Here is a 22,200-nt window from a genome sequence, read left to right as displayed (position 1 = left end):
AGTAAAAAGGTAAAATCAGAGCACATTGCCAACATAAAAGACAAGGAGGGGAGGATGGTTACGGATGACACAGAGAAGCCAACTGTACTAAATTCCTTCTTCTCCTCAGTCTTTACACAGGAAAAGGAGGGGTATACCGACCGCGACAGTATTGTTAGTGACACATCACAGGGCATACCCACATGGCTAACAGAGGCTGGAGTGAAGGAAAGACTAGATAAACTTAATACAAACTTAATACAAATAAATTACCAGGCCCAGATGGCTTACACCCGGAGGAAAAAAAATATCATTAGTAGTAATCAGCATGGGTTTACAAAAGGTCATTCTTGCCAGACCAATCTGTTAACATTCTACGAGGAAGTGAGCTGCCATCTAGACAGGGGAAAGCCTGTGGATTTTAGAAAGGAGTGGACCATAAGGTTTGTTCTTGGGAAAGAAATTGGTTACAGGGGCATGTCCAAAGGGTGGTAATAAATAACGTGTACTCAGACTGGTCTGGAGTGGTAAGTGGGGTGCCCCAAGGTTCTGTCTTGGGAGCAATTCAATTCAATTAATTCATAAAGGAAATAGGGGAAGGGAAGCTCAATCTCAGTTTTTGCGGATGACACAAAAATAAGCAGGGAAATATGTTCACATCAGAATATAGAAATATTACAGAAAGACATGAACAAAATAATGGAGTGGGCAAATAGATGGCAAATGAGGTTTAATGTGGAAAAATGTAAAGTAATGCACTTGTGGGCAAAAAACATAAATGCAAACTATTTACTGGGAGAACTGTTGGGGGAATCAAGGATGGAGAAAGATCTGGGTGTACTAGTAGATTGAGCAATAGCATGCAATGTCAAGCTGCAGCTACCAAAGGCGGTAGAATATTAGCATACATAAAAACGGGGATATACTCCAGGGATAAAACTATAATTCTGACACTTTCTAAAACTATGGTTAGGCCATATCTGGAGTATTCTGTCCAGTTCTGGCCACCAGTTCTCAGAAGATATGTGTTGGAACTGGAGAGAGTCCAAAGAAGGGCAACAAAACCAATAAGGGGACAGGAGGATCTCGATTATGAGGAATGATTGCAAACACAAAATCTATTCTCTCTGGAGAAACAACGCTTGAAAGGATATATGATAGCTATTTACAAATATCTCAATGGCGATCCCAGCATAGGAAAAAAACTATTCAGTCTCAAGGAGTATAAGAGGACACAGGGACACACAATGAGATTGGACTAGAAGTGGTTTAACTTTAAACTGCGCAGGGGTTTTTTCGCTGTCAGGGCAATAAGGATGTGGAACTCTCTTCCACTATTGGTGGTGGGTGCAGGGAGTATGGATATTTTTAAGAAACTCTTGGATGTGCATCTTAAAGAACACAACATAGAGGGATATGGGAAATAATTATAGACACTGACACATGTGCACCTACACAGGTTGAACTGAATGGACTATTGCCTTTATTCAACTTTACCTACTATGTAACTATGTAACCATGTGACTTGGGAGGGGATAATTATTGCTCCCTTCTAGACTTTTACAGTAACATTCACTAATTCAGACTCTAACCTCTCGCTCTGTCCACCTGATAGTATATATAGCTCCTTTAGTCAGACAAGTGATGAGGCCTTTAATTTTATATTATGTGCCGGGTGCTGTAATCCAGCCTTTTTCAACCTGGGCATCCAGCACCCTGTGGTACCTTCAGGTTTCTTCAGGGGTGCCTTGGCAAAATGCCCAAAAATTGTCCAAAAATTCTATACAAGCCAATGGATGGATCAAGCCTGCCTTTTAGTTACACAAAGCCACTGGTTTTCATTGTGCACCAATACAACCTTTAGCCACCAGCCTCCTAAAAACCCACCCACTGTCCCACTTATCAACTGATGACATAATCGGTTGATAAGGAGGATGTTGAGTGCCTGCTCAGCATCCTTGTTTGCCCCTCCCCTGCCTGTCATCAGTGGGGTCACATTAGCTGAGTGAGGGAGAGAAACTGAAGGAGAAGAGAAACATTGGGGTACTAGTCAGTACCAGTGTGTAAAGGTGTGATGACTTTGGAAGAATAAATCATGTTGTTTGTCTAATGTATGTGAATGCTGCTGCATTATGTAAAACTATTACTTTCGCTTTTTACATTGTCTAAAAAAAAGGTTGATAAACACTGCTCTAATCTTTCATAACTGTTGGAGATTCTGCAGAGGTACATGTGAGTGCTTGCTTCTATTGCTACATACAAACTGACATTTGATTGTTACTAAATGATACAGTTAAATCAATTGCTTCTTGATCAAAATTAATAAATATATCCCAATGTATACAAGAGCATACATCTTTTAATAAGTAATTCTCTGTTCTAGATGTAATGCGAAATACATTAAAACAAGGCTATATCTGGCTTGTAATTTTGCTGGCAGTTGGAATAAGCATTCTTCCTTCACTTCTTGTCAGTACTGCTACCAAGATTATGTATCGCAATCAAGTCCATGTAAGTATGATTTTGCCTGGTTATTTTTATTATGTAGACTGCGGGTCTCTATTTGAAAACACTAGTTGTATGGCTGTCATGTTGACCTTCAATATTTCCTGAAGATGATACTGCCTCCAGTATTTTTTAAGTCACTGATATGAAATAAGCATGCAAATCAGAAAAATCTGAGTAAAGTTGGAAGTAATTATACTGGTCAGTGTTTAGTGATGTAAAGTATTGAAACTAGGTGGCCAGCATGAGAGCCGAGCAGCTACCATTTTCCAAAAGAAAAACCAGCAAGGGCAGCTTCTATGTTTCTCTTTTGACTAAACAAATCATAGTAAATGTCAAATAAACCAACTTACCATCTCTGTTAAACTTGCTTTGGCCATCTACACTTTAATGACATTTTGTCATATAAGGGCCATTCTTGTCTATTGTAATTGCAGCGAAGGTGTAGAACAAGCTCCCATTAAATTATATAGTCTGACATAGTAGGTACACAATGCAGTCATAACATCTTCAGAATAATGAAGTTTAATTTCCCTATTGTCTTCAGAGCGATGAAAGTGCATTTTCTCAGATTCTGAATAATGAGAGTTCCAAAACCTACCTAATGTCTTCTGGGATGATTGGGTTCCCATTAGGTTTCCATTTCCAGGAATGGGTGTATATGTGTCCCCAAAAAATCTGTAGTGAAATCTGTAAATGGTCTATATTTGATTTGTTTCCTATATAGGAGTTAGCTGCTCTATGTAGATCTTTGTGTGATACCAAAAGTGGTTAATGTGAAAATAAGTCTTATAAATTAGAGAAAGCACCTCCTTCACTATGATATATTTTTGTCCTACTGTAATATCTTTTTAGCGAGCACTTTCAATTCTAGCAGCCTAGTAATCCTGTGGGTAAGGCAAGGTCAAGTTTTTTTTGTTCCTTGGGACTTAGTGTTTTAAAAAGTCCTTTGGCCAACTTAGCATGTGCTATTAGGGATTTCCTTACTGACATATCTCATGTTGGGCTTGATGACTTTGAAAAGACGAATGTGCTCATCAGCTGTCCAGAAGACTGGCACAATTAAGAGTCCATCTGTTCAGATGAGCTGATGCTATGCTATTTTAGGTTTCAGACTTTCCATTGGGATTGATGCAAAATAAAAATACGTGATGGCAGAGCCTGAGGGGGAGCTCTTGAGTGATTTTACTTTCAACTTTCTTTTCATCCTTATTTTGCCTTGGTAATGATCTCAGATCACTGATTTATCCAGAGATACATAGTTCACATTCCTCATGCCACTAACACACCATATACATGGAACCGGTTAGCTGAAATTGTATGGTAATCCAAAAACTTTTTTTCACATTTTGGCTAAAGTGGGTAAGGATTAGAATCCCTATATGGTTTTAACTTCTCAATTCAAAAATTACCTCTTATATCTGAGTTATGTGTCCCTCTTTTTGGTAATATAATCAATTCAAAATAAGGTGTGCATGCCCACACACAAAAGATCTAAGGACGACCCCTTAAGATTATTAGGACTTTGTTAGATTGATTTGTTAGTTGTGCGTGTTTTCACTTATAGATAAGGGTATATACAAAACATTCCTCTCTGTCAGGTTACCTCTATCTGCACTGCAGCAATTAGAAGCAGTATATTGGGGAGGTCTCAGATTTACCTGCCACTAAATGTCCTCCCTATTAAAATGTTCTCCCTATTCAAAGGCACTCCTGGAAAAGTGTCCCTAATCTGTCTATTCTAACTGGGCCAACTGTCCTATGCTGCAGTATACTAATCACTCTTATCTCTGATCTAGTAGATTAGCCAGACCAAAACCCCTCCCCACCAAATGTATCCCCATGTTGAGGTAATTGTGCACCAAAACTTATCCTGTGAATCCAAAAAACCCTACATGCTTCGCTCAAAAATAGAGCTTCAGGGTGCAACAAATAAATCATAAGTGCTCAAAGAATAAAGTGCTATAAACACAACATGGAAAATGGCGACTATTTGCTTCTATTTATAGATATTTCTTAAAATGGAACCGGCACCATCTAGTGGTTCTTTAAAGCAACATCTTTTGTTCCTATTTTTTTGTTTATTAATTTATTATTTTCTTTATATATGCCATCTCGAAAGTAATTTTTCCTCCCATCTCAGTCCCAAATCAATATTATTAATGCATTTTTAAATTTGCGGATGCTATAAGATACTACTCCCCACAAAAGGTAAGTAGGTGAAGCCTTCATTTATTCCTAGTGGGGCAATTGATCCCAGCCAAAAGATCTATTTAGCTTCTGTTTTTTTTTTATGTAGATTATGGACACTTTTCCAGGAATGCATTTGAATAGGGAGGAAAGTTAGTAGCAAGTAATTCTGAGACCTCCCCAATATACTCCTTCTAATTGCTGCAGTGCAGATAGAGGTAACCAGACAGAGAGGAATGTTTTGAATATTCCTTTCCCTATAAGTGAAAACACACATCCAACAAATCAATCTAACAAAGTCCTAATAATCTTTATGTGTGGGCCTTGTTTTGAATCGGTTTTAACTTCTGTCTTGGTACTCCTCAATTTCTGTCCTGCTGTATTATTAGTCAGAGAAAGAAGGAATATCTGCAACAAGGACACAGACAGAAATTACAATTTGACAAGGGTTCTACCCTGTCGCTAAAGTAAAGCATTTTTATTTTCATTTGTGTTGCTGTGGGAGAGTTACTCCCACACTAGTTTGTAAATGGATGTCAGCAGGACAAGAAATAAGGGAGAATTTCTGTAAGAAAACTGTAAAAAGCTGGTGGGGGTTTGAATCGTTCCCCGAATGAGTAAAGGCTTTTTTTAAATAACAAACATGTTATATGTACCCGCTCTGTGAAATGTCATTGTACAGAGTCTCCCTGAACCCTGGACCCCCCACTGGTGCTCTACAGGCTCCCCCTCTTCTCAGTGCACCACCATAGTAAGCCGCTTCCTATGGAGGCACACCTGTGGGCTTAATCCTCAGGTAGGCTGCCTGCATCAATTAATTTAGTAAAACTGGAGAGTGCAACATCTGGTGCAGCTGTACATGGTAGCCAATCAGCTTCTAACTTCAGCCTATTCAATTAAGTTTTGACAAAAAAAAATGGAAGTTGGTTTCTATGTAGAGCTGCACCAGATTTTGCACCAGTTTTAGTAAATCAAAGACAACTGTCAGCTACTCAAACAACAGTAAGTAAATATATAACAGTATATTTTATCCAATATTTCATGAATTACTTACAGTATTTTGCTCAAGTAATATAAATAGGGCAGCCAAGACATTCATTGAAAAAGACATATCAGATTACCTTTCTGTAAACTATATTCTTAAAGCGGAAGTAAACCCATCCATAAAACAGTTTCATTTCCGGGGCATGCCGGAAATGTAACACTCCCATTGGTTGTGCCCTCAATCAAACTTTTAAACCATCCAATGGCTGGTGTCATGACTGATCACATGTGCAGCATCATGGTAGCTTTATATTAAACAGAGGCAAAGATGGCAGCTTCCTTGGCTGAAAACGATAGGGGGTTTACTTACACTTTAAGTTTTCTTTAGCTTTCATAAGCTTGTGGTTATTCGATTATTTTACTTGTTGGAAAAATTGCACTGTATTGCAGTTTTCTAGTATTGAACATAAGTTAATGCACTGTCTTCCCATCCTAAATTACCCAGATGTGTGTGTTACTAAGTAGTCTATGACTTGTGTGTTTCCTTCTCTGCAGGGACACTCATATGGTGCCCGAAATCAAAATGATATTAAAACAATTGCAATGTCTACTCCTTTCAAGCGAGGCAGCTTACATCGCAGATCCAGCTATGCATTTTCACACAAGGAAGGATATGCTGATCTTATTACAAAAGGCACAAGCCTACACAAACGGCATAACTCAGGTCAACAAACCCCAGAAGCTGCTGTTCCTCAAGAATGAGTAAGGTGTACATAGTATCAGTAACCACCACTAATATGCACACTTTGACTGTTTTTTTGTGCATTTTTTGTCCTTGGCTAAGATGATTAAATGTAACACTGATATTGTATAATAAAATTGTATGTTAATTACTAATACAATCAGTCTAAATCACAGAAATCATGCTTTTTACTAATTAATTATTAGAATTTTTGACATTATAAACTTATCTTAATTTTCTTTTTCCTAAATTTTTATATCTCAAATGTTCAAAATTAAAAGAAAGACAAAGTAGGCAGTTTTTTTTGATGTACTGTAAATAACTGTAAATAAAATACCATTATTGTAAATCCAGTTTACTAACAGACTGGAGTTATCAGCGTACCTCTGTTTTCTGAGGTGTAATTATAGGGCCTACAGCAGATGTTATTGTGATGGAGCCTATCCAACCCTGACCCCCCCACCCCCGGCGCAAATTTGATGATGCTTCATAGGGTTTTTTATTAGATTTTTTTCCTCTGGATCAACTGTAGGTAATAGGTTGTCTATATGGAGGTTTTTTCATTTTGCTTTTCCTATTGGTTGAACTAGATGGACTTGTCTCTTTTTCAATCTGACTATGTAACTAGGTAACTATGCCTCAAATGGTAGTGGAAAAAATGTATACATTTTAATGAATTACAGCCTGTTTTCATAAAGTGGAGGTATGGAAAAGTAGACTCATGTACCCACTCCTCCATGCTGTTAGATCGGTCCCAGCAGCATCTTCTCCCCTCTGCTTCAGTTTAATTTTCTGACATTGTCTAGGCTCCTTCACTGAAATTGAGAAGGCAAATGGATGGTCCACCACTGGAGCATGGGGGAGTGGAGGATTGGTTACTGTCCTCTTAACCAAATGAGCAGTTACTGTATCCTTTGCATTGTGTATATAGGCAAACTGCTGGGGAGAATCTTCAACTTTACTGGAGTTGGGTTTTAAAGTGATTGTAAACAATCACACCGTGTGGTCTAGGATGGCTCACTGGTAATGAATAGAAACTACAAATTCTAAAATCATCTAAAACAATCTTTTATTATGATTATATCCTATAAACAACCACACTAGGGCTTTAACAAATAACAAGGCAAATAGCAGCTAGCACAATACCATAATACATAGTATGATAAATATATATAAAGAGGGTATAGGTATAGATGTCCAAATGCCACCAACTTGACTCTGGTTAAAGAAACTACACAACACCTCCGTGCAAGAGAAGAGGGGGGAACATCCAACAGACAGAGTGTGCTCCCCTGATCAGCTATCTCTGCTGTTACTCAGCCCTAGAAGTGGACTGCATCATTTTCAGCGTGCCATCTGCACCATTCCACATGATGTCACTTCTGGCACAGGGGCTATTTTGACCACCCAGCTTCCGGTTGCCGGACAGTTTAGCGTGCCATGCGGCCTTTTTTGGGCATTTTCCTCTCTGGAGGATACTTCGCCATCTTGTTTGGGCACACTTGTTTGGTCATTGCTAATGGGGAGGGGTTTTTCCCCTGATGGGGCAGAGGGGGAAGGTGGTGCTGTCATTAAGTGAGGGGGGGTCCCTAGGAGGCCCAGGAACATATATAGGGGAGGTACTTTCTGGTTGGCAGTAACCTGAGTTTGATACAGGAGAGCAGTAATGCTGTGGTGTGCAGAAAGGAGGTATGCAATTACTAAGAGTAATAGGTTGGATGGTTCTCTGGTCTTTCTTTGATGGTTTAGTAACTCTATGTTTTTTATTCTTGATGTCTTTATAGTTATAACACCTGTTGGTAACCTCCTTTGATATATTTTATGAAGAGATGTCTCTTTCTGAGGCTCACCAGGTTGAACTACTGCCCTACCTGTAAGTGGAGCTTATCTATATACATGCAGATTTGGTTTGGAAGGGACTGTCCTCATTTGTAATGGCGGACATTTTTTGATATCTGAGGGTTGGTGAAGTCTCTTGGGCATTTTTTCTTTCCTTTTCCCCTATTCTACCCTCTTCTGTGAGCCATCCTAGACAGCCTAGTTTTGTTGTTTTATTTTGTTCCTCTTTTTGGGTTGATGACTCACGAATTTCTGTTCAAAAAGTGCATTATCAGCACATCGAGGGATTCCACTGCCAAGACAATGTAGGATGATCAGTTTAACAGAATAATTTGTATAGAGCAGAGAATTCCATACCAAAATTACCACAAAACCAAGCTTTGTGGCTGTTTTGCAAGAACTGTCTTCAACACACATTCACACATACACACAGTTGATTATAACCTCTGCTGGGACAGTGTTGTGTTTCAAGTCATTTTCACCATTATGCAATTAGAAAACCTGTGCACACGAGTTGCCAAAAAATGCAACAAACATCATTTGTATGGTTAAAAAATAATTTACTGAACATAAATTGCAGAAACATACAACACTTGAAAAGAGTAGAGATGACCACATGTTAGATGCATTTGCATTCAGAAACTCTCAACAATGAAAGTTGGCCCAGAGCCTGAAGGTAGAGTGGCAATCCTCCAAGATTGCTTGTTACAGCAGATTCATGAAACCTCACACTAAACATACATATGGTACCATCTTGAGTAAAGTGCCAAACATTTAGGACATTTTGTTTATTTTTCAGAGAAATTTAAACAACAATGCAACACAAAAATCTAGATTACATCAATACTGTTGTTGCTGAACACATTTGACACAAGACTGTCACAAAACAAAAAGCTTTCCCATTATCTTATGCAGTTTGCATTTTTTCATTGTTTGATACTGAGTTGTGGGTGCACTAGTCATCCACACAATAAGTTTTTTTCCCCAAAAAACATTAGTTCAGCTGATTTATTAAATTGTGTACATCTTATACAGTCCTATATTGGCTTCAAAGATCAAACCAGGTCAAGGAAAAATTGAATTAGACATTTCCACACAGTTTGATTTAAATATGTAATCCAGTACAGGTTGTTTTGGTCTGGTATTGATCTCCCTGTAAAAAAAACCTTTATAATGGTGGCATTGCATTGTTGCCAGAGTACACCAAACTCCAAAACTCTACAGCTAGTTTTATAGAGCTGCAAAATTATCAAGAGCAGACACTGAGATTTTTTTTTAACAGGTTATAAAGACAGAGAAACAAAAAATGCTATACCTCTTTTGCTACAAAAAACACTGGCAGGAGGAGCCCCTGTGGGGTATAATCCTTAATTAAATAAGAAAACTCCATATTAGGATTGAAAGTCATCTGACATCATGTTTCAGGACATGGAGAAAAAAAAACTTATTTTTTTTTAATAACATTTTAAAGTATGTGTGCTCCAGGTTTGCATGTCAAACACATGTTATCTTGTGCCTTGAAATAAAATACCATTCCCAGTTTTGATCAACAGTGCAACTGTGTTCATGACAAATTTATTTTGTTGTCCTTTAATAGAGGTGTTAATAACTGTAGTTTTTGGGAAACCTGGAGATAACAAGGAAGCAAAACATTTTTTTTCCAGTATGATTATGGAAACATAATGCTGCGGAATTAGAGATCATTCATGTACAGTAGACTGAATACAGAACGTGTTAAAACTTAGGTTTGTTAATTGGACTGGAACAGTTAGAATTCGATTTTCATTGTCTGAACTTGAATCAGACTGAATCTAAAACCGGTATAAAGGAACTCACGGATCCTCCGATCTCTACTTTAGGACCCATGAATGTCTCTACACCTGTTTTGAATATATATATATATATATATATATATATATATATATATATATATAGATAGATAGATATACACATAACTTTGTGTGTACTTTAAATGTAAGCCTTATGAAACAAACTCATTAGCAAATAACATTTCACATTTAAAATGCAATGGTTGAATGGAATTTTTATTTGACCCAGTGGATATATTGGAGTCATTGATCTTTGCAGATTAAGATTTTTCAAATTAAAACAATGTAAATGTAATATTTATGGCTTTATTTACTCATTTTAAAATGGTAAAGCAACTCATTACTATACTTGTATACTTTTTCTTTAAAAAGACTGACAAGACTAGACAAGAGAAACTAAAGATGTAAGAATGGTTGCTTTATAGGCTTTTTTTTATTATATGCTAATGACAGACCATAGGGGATTGGCCTTTTATGGTTTTGAAACTAAATGTAACTAAAATTACCACATTTATGTCCCTTCAGAACCTGGAATACCTTGTTTTATAACTTGTTTTAAACAAATTGCACAGATGATATTTTTTCTAATGTTAATTAATGTGAATAATTTTTTTGAATATTTTTTTCATATTTTTGCCTCTTGGTTTGTGCAAAAATGTGGACTTAACTAAAATCTGTACCAAATTATGTAGGAGCAGCTGAAAGCTCTACTAAAAGCCTATGTGTACATTGTGTTTCATTTTGAAATAAGGGATGGTTATAAGCCATGTCATGTTTTTTTGCCATCTGTGTCCCCTTGGGGAGTTTTTGCTTCTATTCCTGTCCCTTAGCCAAAACGGGAAGTGAGTGGGAATCCTTCCAAATTGACAAACACCTGGTTGTCACCAGTTTCACCTATTGAGGGCATTCCCCTCTATTCCTGTTCTGATGAAGGAACTTTAAGATAGTGTAAATTCTTTGAAAGTTTTTGGGAAAAAATAGGCAAAGTCTTAATAAATGGCAAACAAAATGAAAACATTGAAAAAATGCTTACAGCAGTTTTTAATAATGTCAAATAGTTAATATATCCCATGTAATGAATAGAAAAATGTGCCCATAGAGATGATTTACTAAGTGTGTACGTTTTAATGCCAAGCCAATCAACCAGCATTTGCTCAGTTAAAAGTTAAGTCAACCACTACAGCAATCTTTTCCACCCGGACAGTATATTTAAAGCAATGCAGGTTTATTTTTTTGGTATAAAATTTGTAAACTTTTCATAATTATACTTAAATCATTCCTGGAGTTTCATCTGGACTGTTGGTGCACCCTCATAAACCCCCTCACAAACCACAACAGGATTTTTTGTGCTGTGGCTTTAGACTAAGAACACTGGTATGGAAATTTAGGCAATCATAAAGGAACATTATAGTTCGATCAGAATCCTTGCTAATCTGAAATTCTAGGCACTGGCAAAGTACACTGGGTGTGACACAAAAAGGTCAGAAGCACTGTCAACATTGAAATGTATTTACTAAGGGGAATAACAGCACATTTTAGAGTAAAATCAGGCAAGGAGTAAAATAGATCAGTGAACCTTTTCTTCCGGAATGTTTTTTTTAAGTTTTTAAGGTTACCTTATTTATGTTGATTTGAGTTGTGTTGATGGTATCGGAACCTTACATGTGCCACAAGCCAGGGTTGGATTTGTTGATGCATGATTCTATATTGTACAACTATAATTCTTTCTATGTGTGGGATACAAAGAGCTTATATTGGGTGGGATTATGTAAAACATTTTCATGCAGGATAGCAACTGATGTTCCCATGTGCTTTTTGTGCTTTTTGTTTTGTTGTGAATCAGAATTCAAGGAAAAATTGTCATTATTCTAAAATTCGGATGCATCCAAATTTCCTAATCACAATGGTGACAAATTTCAATGAATCTGAAATAAATTATAATGAAATGGAAATGAATTTAAATTTGAATTTAAAAATGAATTTGAAAATGAATTTGAAAATGAATTTGAAAATGAATTTAAATTCAAACATGAATAAAAAAAAATGGAAACATATTTCAATAAATACAATAGGTAAAAAAGAGAAATAAGATGATGAGTCCAACTTAGGCTGCTTTACAGAAAATAATAGAACAGAATAGAACAGAATAGAATAAAATAGAATAGAAGAGAAAAGAACAGAATAGAAAATAAAAGAGTGGAACAGAATGAAACAGAATAGAATAGAAAATAAAGAAATAAAGAAATGTAATAGAAAAGAATAGAATAGAAAACAATAGAATGGATTAGAATAGAATGAAATAAAAAATTATGAATATAGCCGTCTTCCAAAATTCGAATTTTCGAATCGATTTGAAAATAATGTATATATGAAAAGAATCCCAATATACGAAACATGTTCCAAAAACAAATCATTATAACATAACTATATGATTAAATTAAACTATTAACTTAGCAAATTAATCTGAAACAAAAGCACATTTTTTCATCTGCACTTCTCTAATGATTAATAGCAAAAAAATTGATTTTAAGACAAAAAAAATACATACTGCACTGCAGGGTTGATTTTACTGGATAAGGTAACCTAACACAAATAAATGCCACAATATATCCTCTAATGCAACATGTAATTTCTATCCCAAAGCCTGCCCTCCTGCAATCCCTTTAAAAAACAATCATTTCTTGGATATGAGTGACACTTGCATTCTTCCATAACACAATGTAATGGTTAGTACCTGTGTAACGGATCACTATGTATGTACTGACTTTCAGAAACTTGATATCTCCATGAGATCTTGGGACAGAGCTGCAGCAACACATTCAGGATGATGTCAGCCTCAGTAAGCCTCTGTATTTTGTGACGTAAGAGGAGGCCTGCCAACATTCTGTGTTGCTACTTTTTTTTAAACATATTATTAACAAACCAAAATCTTTGGTTACTATAATGCTTGTTTTACATGTATAATTCAAAGACATATGAAAAATTTAAGTGGCAGTAATGCACTGTAATCATTGTGCATCTTACCCATTTGGCTCAAAAACATCATTTTTAATAAAAAAATAAATACATTGTATATACAGTGCCTTGAAAAAGTATTCATACCCCTTACATTTTCCACATTTTGTCATGTTACAACCAAAAACATAAATGTATTTTATTGGGATTTTATGTAATACACCAACACAAAGTGGCACATAATTGTAAAGTGGGAAGAAAATGATAAATGGTTTTCACATTTTTTTACAAATAAATATCTGAAAAGTGCGGCATGCATTTATATTCAGCCCCCTTTACTCTGATACCCTTAACTAAAATCTAGTGGAACCAATTGCCTTCAGAAGTCACCTAATTAGTAAATAGAGTCCACCTGTGTGTAATTTAATCTCAGTATAAATACAGCTGTTCAGTTTGTGAGAAGCCATTTGGGGGACACAGCAAACATGTGGAAAAAGGTGCTCTGGTCAGATGAGACCAAAGTTGAACTTTTTGCCCTGAACACACCATCTCCACTGTGAAACATGGTGGTGACAGCATCATGATGTGGGGATGCTTTTCTTCAGTAGCGGCCGAGGAGCTGGTGAGAGTTGATAGGAAGATGGATGGAGCCAAATACAGGGCAACCTTAGAAGAAAACCTGTTCGAGTCTGTAAAAGACTTGAGACTGGGACAGAGGTTCACCTTCCAGCAGGACAACATCCCTAAACTTACAGCCAAAGCTACAATGGAATTGTTTCGATCGAAGCATATTCATTTGTTAGAATGGCCCAGTCAAAGTCCAATCTGTGGCAAGACTTGAAAATTGCTGTTCACAGATGCTCTCCATCCAATCTGACAGAGCTTGAGCTATTTTGCAAAGAAGAATGGGAAAAAATGTCACTCTCTAAATGTGCAAAGCTGGTAGAGACATACCCAAAAAGACTTGCAGCTGCAATTGCACAAATGCATGCCACTTTTTTCACATATTTATTTGTAAAACAAAATTGAAAACCACTTATCATTGTCCTTCCACTTCACAAATATGTACCACTTTGTGTTGGTCTATCACATAAAATCCCAATAAAATACATTTATGTTTTTGGTTGTAACATGACAAAATGTGAAACATTTCAAGGGGTATGAATACTTTTTCAAGGCACTGTAAGTTTCATGATTATTAAAATCAACAGGGTCTTATACCAACAGTACACTACTCAATTACAGTAGAGAGGTAATTTTCCTGATCTGTGCTCAATAGTATCTATTCAAATGAAGACCGGAACTCTAATCTGGGATGCCTCATCTCTTGAGCCTCTCAAACAAGCCTATACAAAACTTTCTGAACTAACCATAGCCAGTAGCTCAAAGAGTATAGAAATTCCCCTCAAGAAGACTTACGATATTGAAATAATTAGTGTATAGGTTTAGCTGCATTCCAGAGAGCCTAACAGAATGGGTTTTGAGTTACGGAATTTACAAAACAACCATATGATTTACATGATAGTTCCATTGCTCGTCCAGATTGCCAGGTTGATGTTACAGCACTGTATCTCTAAATACATAAATGTTAGTGAACAATATTACATAATCTGGCTATAAAAATTGTGGACTGCAAAAGTTTGAGCAACTTGTGCTATAGTTCAACATACAATTTTTAAATGAAATTGTGTTTCTGAAGCTGATGTAAGATGTTATGAAGTTTCACAAACTATTCATGCATATGATAATTACATGAAAAGAATACACCAGGACTTTTTTATGGCACAAATAGAACCACACTGTAGTAGGTTGGTGTCACTTATAACAGTGAAATAAACCTTTGTAACCTTATTTTTGAGAAAATATACTAATCGCAATAAACACTGAAATAAGATAGTTCAGGTTACAACTAAGTGCAATGGAATAAAGAATATTTTCAAATTTGTGTTGTTTTTTTTTAAATGAAGTTGAGTGGATGTGGATGGATCTAACAGCACTGTCTACTCTTTATTCCTCTGCTACAAGCTGAGAATGGGCATTCTGCCCTGCGTTCCCAGTGCCTACATGTCTGTAGGGAGTTTAGTCACTTTTGTCTGTGTACAAGTGTACACACTGAAAAAAATTTCTCATAAGTTCAGTCCTCCACTCTTCCTTCTAAGTAATGGCAATATGTTTCCATAGACATCTTTACAAATGTTATCACAATACAAATTAAATTAAAAAAACACACCTTATTCATTTTCATACTTTTAATAAACATGGTTTTGAACATCAAAAATGTATTTGCTTAACAAGAAGTTTGTGTGTTGCCTAAGAAATTTATTTTCTGGACAATGAAATCTGTGACTACAGAACATCCATGGATGCAGGTAGATTTGGGAAGAAATACAGAATTTTACATGGCTTATTTTAGATTAAATTCATCCAATTAGTGCAGCAGGCCTCAGACTCTCCCAAAGGGTAAAGGATTGCTTTCAGGATAGCAGGGGATTGTCACTACTTTTAAATCTTTGGTTTAAAGCAGGAAGACTCTGAAGCTGTTGGCCAATTGGGTTGCTTTGCAATCGTCTAAATAACTTTTGAGGAAAAACTGTGAAATACAATATTTTAAAGCATAAAATTACAATTCAAAACACAATTTAACCCTTGATTAGCTAGTTAACTGAGTTGTAATAATATGACAAATTCAAACATTGTTTTCATGTCCTTCTCCGACTGTAGAGCAATAAAGTTATATAGTCACAGCAAGCATATTTGTGTTAGGACATTAGTAAGGAACTTCATTTGAGTTAGGATCATAGTGAGGAACCTTGGGTTAAAGAGGACTTGTAAGCTCCCCATGCCCATCAAGATAAACATAGCCGATAAATGCATGTGTATTGATAAATCAGTGTGTCTTTATTTCTTAATTTTACTCTATTACTGTACAGAGACCAGAACACATAGTTTTAATGACTTTAACACTTCTGGGTGTGTCAGAGGTTTTTATCCTAGAGTGATGAAGCTATTCTCCCTTCCCTGCCCTGATGTCAACCAAGGTCCTGGCAGCAGCCAAGGAAGCCTCACACTGACAATCATTGCAGATTGAATGATCTCATAAAAATCTAAAAAAATATTTGCAGATTGGACAAGGCTTCCAGAGCAAAAGTAGGGGTGCAAAATTATTAAATAAAGGCAAACTAACTTATCGGAGGTGAATACAATTACCTGCTATGTTTACCTTGGTATACATAGGGTGGTGGCTAGGTATTATTTAAGCAGAACAAAGTTCTATGTGTCTTATTATGGCCTCTTTTAAACTAAAATGTATCTGTTCTTCACATAGTTTTCCAGTGAGTTCTAATGCATACTCATGGCACGAGAAATGTTACATATCTTTCAAAATGTAAGAAGATAGGTAAATGATTGTCTTTTTTACCTCTTACTCAAAGACACTTGTGAATGTTATATTGAAGATCTAAAGGGCTTATCTTGGTTTAAGGACAACAGTTCCCATTTGAATACATCATTATGGTTGCACCAAATTCTTTTTTTTTTTTTTTTTTTAAGCTAAAATCATCAGACACCTCCTAAATACTTTAAGGCTATGTCTGATGAACATTTCCCTGTTTTTCATTTAAACACACAAGGAAGTACATTTCTAAGTTTGTTTGGGCTTTGCAGTCATAGTTACAAAACAAGTATGTTTTTTAATTTGGTTTGTATTTTTTTTACTACATACAAGGCCTCATTGAGAGTAACATAAGATTTCAAAGGTGGGTCAAGGGTTATTTTAGGTCCTGACCATGGATTATTCAATATAATTGCTTTCTCTTTCGCCTTTTATTTGAGTATAACTGTACATGGTACAAAGAGGAGCAATGCTAGTGTTAGTATGTAAATTGGTTTATTTGATTGAAAAATAGGATACTATTAAAATGGTTAGTCTGCACTTTTATTTTTGTGCACTTACATCCTGGGCAATCCTAGTTTTGTGCCAGTTAAATCCTGATATTTTACATACTTAAGAGTGCAATATTTCAGTTGATGAAATGTTATCAGAAAAACATTGTCTATCATAAATCATATAAAAGCACATTCCATGCAATACCTCTACTTCCGCAGGGATATCTCTGGTAGATTCTTTCTACTATCACCCAACCCACCCACAAAATCAGGAAAAAAAATACAGTAGCTTAAGAACAGTACATTTTTCATGCATTAAATTATAACGTCATTATTTATTTTTACTGCTACTCCTTCAAATTACATTTTAAACACATAACACATATTATAAATACTGTCTTATAAGATGAGACAGAATAAAAGTATCAGAAGCTGAGCTAAATAAACTACATTTGCTTCTCTGTCTTGTGAAAGATTGTATAATGTACTATCTTTCACAAGATGAGGTCAAATGGTATTAATGTCTAAATATGTAAACCATAGACCAACCTTCAACTTCCTTCTTTAAACATTCAATATTTCCCCCTCATTTTATGCATCAAAAAAGGATCATGCCACACATTTTGGCAAAGAAAAAAATATATAATTTAACAGTAGAAAGCTTCAAGTCACAATTTCCAAAAACTAGCTAAGTATCTTCACATAAACTATACATTAAATATTTGAGGTATTTCAGAGAAAATTGTCAAAAACTTGAGAGGTCTGTGATGAAAGAGAAGGTTGTAAGTGGCCTCCATTTTCTGGTAGGAGTTGCTAAGTGTATGAGGTTAGGATAGAGTATGATTTACCAAAGGTGCAAATTTTACCCCAGCTGTGTTGTTCTGCATAGACTTTTTTGCTTTATGTTCCCATCATCTGATTGGTAAAATGCAGATTTACTGGGATGGAGAAAAAAGAACCCATTTAGTAAATCACCGAAGAGTAATTCTGTAAAGCTTTGAGTAATGGAAAGATTCAATTGTATTTACATTTACATCTTGAAGTATACTTGTATCTAAGGAAGCATTCATATGATGTATTTGAAGAGGACCTTGTACTATGATTACATAAAAATGTTTTTAAAATCATACACCTTTTGAGTCTAACATATTACATACAAGAGTTACTATTGTAAATGTCTGGTCTCCATATTATCAGTATGTGTTGGCCTAAACTATTTTATGAAGCTGTCAGATTTGATTATCTTCAGACTGCATAGTAAGCTTTCTTCAAGGTTCCATGTTCCCTCACTGCCTCTTATAAGACTTCAGACAAAGCATAGAGACCAGAGCCCAAGGCTGGAGAGGAGGGAGAATGCTGCCATTACACATCACGCAACTAACATACTAGGAAGTGTGGGATGTTTAATCAGTTCATCATTCTCAGAGTAAATGAACAATGTAGAGTGGCGGAACCAGAATCTTTACACAGAATACAACACAGGTAATATTTTATACATTCACTTACAAAACTGAAGGCAATGTATAATATACTCTAACAGTGTACTTTTTTCAAAAAAGTTCTGCTTTAAGACAAATAATTTTGTTGTAGTTGTCATTGTTATTATTACTGTTCAAAGTTCAACATGTTTACCATTACATTACAGTTGAACTCCAACCAAAATGTTTTTTTTCCAATTTTAGAGTATGAAAGGGATAGAACTTCTATCAGGTTTGTATTTCTTTTTGTATTCCATTGGAGAGATTCACTCTTATTGACATGCTATGGGACTGCATTGTCAACATTCTACAATTACTAATAGAACAGGAATACTGGAGATATCTTCCAATGGTGAAACCTGTTCTGCTGATAGTTGGTGATGTCTCCCCTCACATTAGAAAAAGTACTACCAATTTGCTTTTATGTTGTTGGGACAGGAAAGGAAGTAGACACAGATTGTAATTTAATCCAGACAAAGATCTCAACTCTTACTCAATTTATCCAAAATATAAATAACAAATAATAATAAAAAAAAAGCTTTAAGAAAAGTTTTGGTTGGAGCTCTATTTCAAAGTTTTGAGTCTGGTTTTAGGTTCTGTCTATGGAATATTGTTTTCAGTTAACCATAGTGTTAGTGGGTAAACCAAAGCATATGATATTCTTTAGGATATGTCATGGAATCCACGATTTGACCAAATGAACTGTTCACGTTGCAAGGAAATTTTCCCCAGAGCTTTGTGAATAAGGTCAAGCGCTACTGACTGTTTTTGGATAGTCTATACAAAATGAAGTTTCACCAAATTCTAAAGTCTGGGAAAATTGCCTTGGAAAGTTAACAGCCTTTTTGCCTTTAGTAAATTATCCCCAATTACAAGTTAAAGGCTTGGATGCCATAAAAAGAAACAGTAACCTTTGTTAGCACTTAGCATATACAATTCACAAAGAAGCAATGACACATGCGTACTACATTTTCTAGTTGTTATGCATTTACTATGTTTGATTCCTGTTTTAATTGATAGCCCAATGCTAATTTGAGTGGCGTTTAGGCATTCTAGAAGTCTATCTGTAAGTACATTGACCTTACTGTATAATACCAAACTTTGTGGAAGTGTCTGCTTTTCCAAATGCTGTTCCAATAAACTGCAATTCAAAAATTGTAACTTCATATTATCATATAAAACATTGAGCTTGCTGACATATATATATATATATATATATATATATATATATATATACAGAACACTATCCAGTGTGCCCATATCCCACTGTTAAATTAAACGTTGACAGATAAAGCTAGATTCTCATGGTACAAATTTTAGTAAATCACCTTCATAATGACTTCAGTAAGAATCAGTTGGGGAGTTAACTTGAATTACCAATTTAGCAAAACATATTCATTTTTCTTATAATCACTGATTGATATGGACCTTTATGTACAACTGGAGAAAACAATTATTTTTTTCATTTAGCCTAATGCATGGAACACACAACTGCCAGGCAGTTTGGTGTTCACTGTCCACACAGTACATCTTTTGTGTATCTCTTCTAATTTTATCAACCTGCTAAAAGAAAAAAAAATTGTGACATTATATATTTTAGGGTTTTGCTGAATTGTTAAATTTTTTAAATGTTTTATGGTCTTTGGAAAAATATGAGACAGATGAGAATAAATCTCAAAATCAATGAGTACAGGAAAAAAAAGGGTTTTTGCGAAGCACAGGGGCATAATCTATATTCCCAGTCCATGCATTTGCATTGTACTAGGAGTTTTGAGTACAAATTAGTACTGAAGCTTGGGGTGACAACTTAAAATTGTATTCTTGCACCTTTTCCTGCATTTAAGTGTTTATAATGGTCCCACGCTGAGGATAATTCACTAAAGTTAGTAATTTTAAGGCAAGCAAAACTGTGTTCACTATAAACACCCAATCAGATCAAGGGGACATTTCTATGTTTAACTTTATGCATTTAATGCCAATTATCTTTGGTGTGAACATAGTTGTTGTCTGCCATAATGTCTCTTTTAAAAATTAATCTCTGTGCATAGCATTGTGCTCAACCCAAAACCCTTTTATGACATCACTTTGATTCACATCCCTAAAACAAGTATAGAACAAGTATAGAATAAACAATAAAGAAGACAAGATACATGTAATTACAAACTAATGGCAATATGAAAAGCCAAAATGAATACATGGCACGTAAAGTTCAGAAAAGTGCATTTCGGCACAGACCAGGCAAGTGGGAACAAAATCTTTGGTATCAAGTGTGATTATTCAATCACAAAGTGAAAGCTCAAGTGAGGTAGCCTTTTCTATGAGGTTCTCACTAGAAATGTCTTAAATGTCACTTTTTTTCATACTTAGAGCAATGTACAGACAAAATGGTGACTTGCCCCAAGTAGAAACATTTTCATTCCTTTTGTTGTCTAGGCAACTTTTTTGACAACAAAATTATGTCTTTGAACAGTTCAGGGAGCTTCAAAAGGATACGCTTTTTCCTTGTACGTGAAGGAGACGAAAACATACTTTCTGTTTGTATTTAACATTCTCCTTCCTTAAGTTCTCAAAATTTTTTCTCCTGTTTATTGTAGGTTGTAATCTAATCTTTATAACAATTAGGAAAAAACATCCCTTTTACCACCCATCACTAAAGTATGATTTTTCTTCTTCATTTCACAGTTCTCATACTGTATATGTACTTTATCATCAAGATGCCTACTTGCTGAGTACACAATCCACCTATCAATAAAATGAAGAGAAGCCACATTGAAAACACATAACACATCATTATTTTTTTTTCATTTATATATATATATATATATATATATATATATATATATATATGTTTTACCCGCATCATTTAACATCAATAAAGTCTGTCCGTGTTTTAATCATGTTTGCCTATCCCATTATTGTAGCAAGCTTTATGACTTCCGTCATCTACAATAGGGGCAGGATATTAGATCTATATTGTCTTAATTTAAACTGAAGAATACAACAGAACTCTACAGCTCTGATGAAAACCGAAGAAGCGATGAGTCATTAAATGGGTGCACTTAAGGAGACCATGAAGGACATCATAATCATTTCTTTGGTATCACCATCTTCCATGGAAAGCTTTAAGGCAGTTGTTATTGGCACAAAATTTTACCTTCATCTTGCACTCAAATCCATTAGTTTATTGATGTTCTTCTTGAGGTCTGATTCATTGCTTTACTTTTGTTTGCTTTTTTTTTTGGATGGGTGGAACAGAAAAAACACTTGTATTCCTCCATATTCTATGTGTATCACTAATGTTGCCCTCATGAGCTTAGGAAAAAGACTTGACAATTTATGATAATGTGCTTGTACAATAGCTGTCACTGTTCATATGTATTATTGTATCCCCCACAATCTTCCCCATCTAAAACTTTACATCACTGATGGCCAAGATTATATGGGGTATTATACATTATTAATTTGAGTTTACTTACTGAATGGTAAATAACAGAACTGAATATGTGGGTTTGTGTTGATAGTTGTATAATATTTATAATAATACACACTTTATGTTTTCTTTTAACATTTTCCAACTTTAAAATCCTAATCTATACCTCATTTCATTCTGTGTGGATGTTTTCTGGTGCTGTAAAGCAAATCCGTGTAAACAAGAATGTTACTTTGGTCTTAGATTATGATTAAATGTGAAATATGGTGTTAAAAATATCATTGGTATTCAGCCATAGCTATTTTTTTGTGTTGGTCTAGCTATTAATTATTTTATGGGTCATGTTTTGTGTGTCTTTTGTGGTTATGAAGTTCTGGAAATAGC

At 35.3% G+C, this 22,200-nt stretch overlaps 1 protein-coding gene across 4 annotated transcripts in view; it reads left to right on the top strand.

Moving 5' to 3' along the window:
* The window catches only part of ATP8B3 (ATPase phospholipid transporting 8B3), a 345,697-nt gene extending 338,944 nt beyond the window's left edge, over window positions 1–6,753 (top strand). For all 4 annotated transcript variants that reach the window (XM_077475865.1, XM_077475864.1, XM_077475862.1 and 1 more), the window contains 2 exons: window positions 2,363–2,490; window positions 6,214–6,753. In XM_077475865.1, coding sequence (XP_077331991.1) covers window positions 2,363–2,490; window positions 6,214–6,420 — 335 coding nt within the window. In that variant the 3' untranslated portion in view covers window positions 6,421–6,753. The remainder of the gene's footprint in view (window positions 1–2,362; window positions 2,491–6,213) is intronic.
* The last annotated feature ends 15,447 nt before the right edge of the window (window positions 6,754–22,200 follow it).

This window comes from Lithobates pipiens, unplaced genomic scaffold (genome assembly GCF_037356315.1).
Source record: "Lithobates pipiens isolate NorthernLeopardFrog02 unplaced genomic scaffold, aLitPip1_a1.2 Scaffold_13, whole genome shotgun sequence".
Taxonomy (NCBI): Eukaryota; Metazoa; Chordata; class Amphibia; order Anura; family Ranidae; genus Lithobates; species Lithobates pipiens.
The sequence above is the reverse complement of the archived record's forward strand: the minus strand, read 5'-3'. Positions and strand labels throughout refer to the sequence as shown.